Below are 2,551 nucleotides of genomic sequence, written 5' to 3'. Positions count from 1 at the left end.
AAAAAGTATTATTAAAAATTTGTAAAAACAAAAATTAAATCGCATTTTCAAACGTGCAGTTAATGCTTCTGGGTCTGGTCGGCTCATCTCGTAACTTGCATATGGAGACAATGACTGACGTAGAAATGACATCTAAGACAGCACAAATGTGAACGCGTGGGTTTTTGCTCTATCTACCTTTTCGAGATCTTGTGTAGCCATTCGTGGGCCGGCTTTAAATTCAGAAACACGCGTTTTGTAGGCAAATACGAAGACCAGGCACTCCCTTCTCCAAAACGGTTTCCATAGCCTCCTCATGTTTCTCTCAAAACGACCGCATTCAGCCATATATTCCACCCTAATCCCACTTGGATTTGGATATTTCTGCTAAATAATCGCCCGCTTGTGAGCCTCCAACCTATCAAAATAGCATTCATTATTTTGACTTTTGAAAATTTTGACTCTTATGGTAATTAACTTATTATATTTTTTATTTGACTTTCCACTTCCTCAACCTACATAAGCACTTCAACTTCTCTTTATCCTTACAAGCTCGATCGATCTCCTGAGCGTTTTTTAAGGAAGTTTGAGCTCGCAAAACCGCAGGTATAGCCCGTCAAAAGAAGAAAAAGGAAAGAGAAATTGCTTTCTTCCACAAGAATGAGCAGCGGCGGCGGCAGCAGCAGAACAGATCAAGAAAGTGGAGCAGGTGCAGCTCGGAAGAAATTCAAGGGAGTGAGGAGGCGGAAATGGGGCAAGTGGGTGTCTGAAATAAGGGTTCCTGGCAAGCAAGAACGACTTTGGTTAGGTTCTTATTCTACACCCGAGGCAGCTGCGGTGGCTCATGACATAGCCTCTTATTGTTTACGTGGACCTTCTTCGATAGAGAGTCTCAATTTCCCTCTAATGTTGCCTGCAAGTGTAAGGGAAGACATGTCACCTAAGTCCATACAGAAAGCTGCTTCAGATGCTGGCATGGCAATTGATGCTCAAATGATACTGAACAGGGTACCGGAAAATGAGCTAGAGACAGAGTTTTGCGAACCTGCAGGTGGCGATCATGGTGGTAATTGGCATGGAAACAATACTGGGATGGGAGAATGGGACATCTCCATTGAAGATTATCTCTAGGGTTAGGGGTTTGGGTTTTGAGATCATGTTTTACATTTGATTTTCTAAATATGTATATATAATTAATGGAAACGTGATGGTTATGACATCGAAGTACACTTTTGAAGCTTTTTTTTATTATTTTATTTATGTGGGTGTCCGGGTCAGCTTGCGCGCACCACGACTAATCCCACGGCTCACTGAATATCCTGCAAACCCAGTGAGCATGTAAGGCACCGCGGGGGTGACAAGCGTGCACGGTGAAATTTGAACCCAGGATGTAGAGGAAAGGAACAAGTCCCTTTAATCGTTGGGTCAAGACTTCAAGTGTATTTTTGAAGCTTCTTTTATATATATATACAGAGAGAGAGAGAGGGAGAGATTCAAATTTGGTACTTCTTATATAAAAAAATGATTTTTACAAATTAAGTTAAGGGACTTCACCTAAGATTAGGGCCATTGACTTGTGAGTTCCAAATTAAAAACCGTAGAGTTCCAAATTAGCCTGGAATGAAAGCCCTAGATGCCTTTATTCCATGCCTTGTAAATAACCAAGGCCATTGACTTGTGTCCAAATATACCCGTTAATTATTATTATTAACAAAAAGTAAAAGAGCTAGTGATTTAACCGTGAATCACCATACAAAACATTGTTTATTATAATAATATACCTGTTTTTTTAATTATTATTTCTATATAATTATCATAATATAATGATCTAGGTTATTGATTTGGCGATTTAACTCGATTGGCTATATTTTTTTATTTGGTTTTTTTTCTCTTAATTTATTCTTCAACATTAAGTTAATTGGAAATTAAGTTTCATGATTTATTTCAGTTTGCTTTCTATAAAGTTATCTGGGTTTCATGATTTAAGTCATGAGTTTTACAAGTTAACCTAAGTTGACTCAAATTGTTTTATTATGTTTTTTTTTTTTATTTCATCATTCAACAATGAGTTAATTGAGAATTGAGCTTTGTAATTTATTTTGATTTGCTTAATATGAAGTTGTCTTAGTCTCATGAATTGATTATGGAATTGGAAGGTTAATTGGAATTGACTCGAGTCATGTAAACTCCTGGTTAAAAATTGTAAACCAATGATTAAATTGGGCAATCCTCAACCAAAAAATAATAAATTAAAAGGAAAATCTTTATGATTAGGGGTGAAGATTCCTAATAAATTAGCTTAAATCTCAAACAAAATAAAGTAATAAATTGGTGCGTGAAATGTCAACCTCTTGATAAATCACGTAAATCCCCAATTGAGAAATAATAACGATTTAAAAGAAACTTTTTTGTGGCTAGTAGTGAAAGTCCTTGGTTATGTATTGAAAAACCCAGATGGAATGTAGTATAAATTTGTGCGTGAAAATACGAATTATCAAAGTAAATCTTGTGTTTAACCGCATGAATTTCTAACTGAATATGGTTAAACTCTTGAGTAGATTTTGTTATGACT

At 36.2% G+C, this 2,551-nt stretch overlaps 1 protein-coding gene across 1 annotated transcript; it reads left to right on the top strand.

Moving 5' to 3' along the window:
* Positions 1-264: 264 nt before the first annotated feature.
* On the top strand, positions 265-1,314 carry LOC118059382 (ethylene-responsive transcription factor ERF020). The gene has a single exon (XM_035072229.2). It carries the CDS (start codon positions 640-642, stop codon positions 1,108-1,110), a length of 471 nt encoding a protein of 156 aa, XP_034928120.1. The 5' UTR covers positions 265-639; the 3' UTR covers positions 1,111-1,314.
* The last annotated feature ends 1,237 nt before the right edge of the window (positions 1,315-2,551 follow it).

This window comes from Populus alba, chromosome 13 (genome assembly GCF_005239225.2).
Source record: "Populus alba chromosome 13, ASM523922v2, whole genome shotgun sequence".
Taxonomy (NCBI): domain Eukaryota; kingdom Viridiplantae; phylum Streptophyta; class Magnoliopsida; order Malpighiales; family Salicaceae; genus Populus; species Populus alba.
This window is presented reverse-complemented; position numbering and strand designations above follow the sequence as displayed.

Coding starts and splice junctions, on each gene's coding strand:
- LOC118059382 (XM_035072229.2), top strand. CDS start 640: ATGAGCAGCGGCGGCGGCAGCAGCAGAACAGATCAAGAAAGTGGAGCA.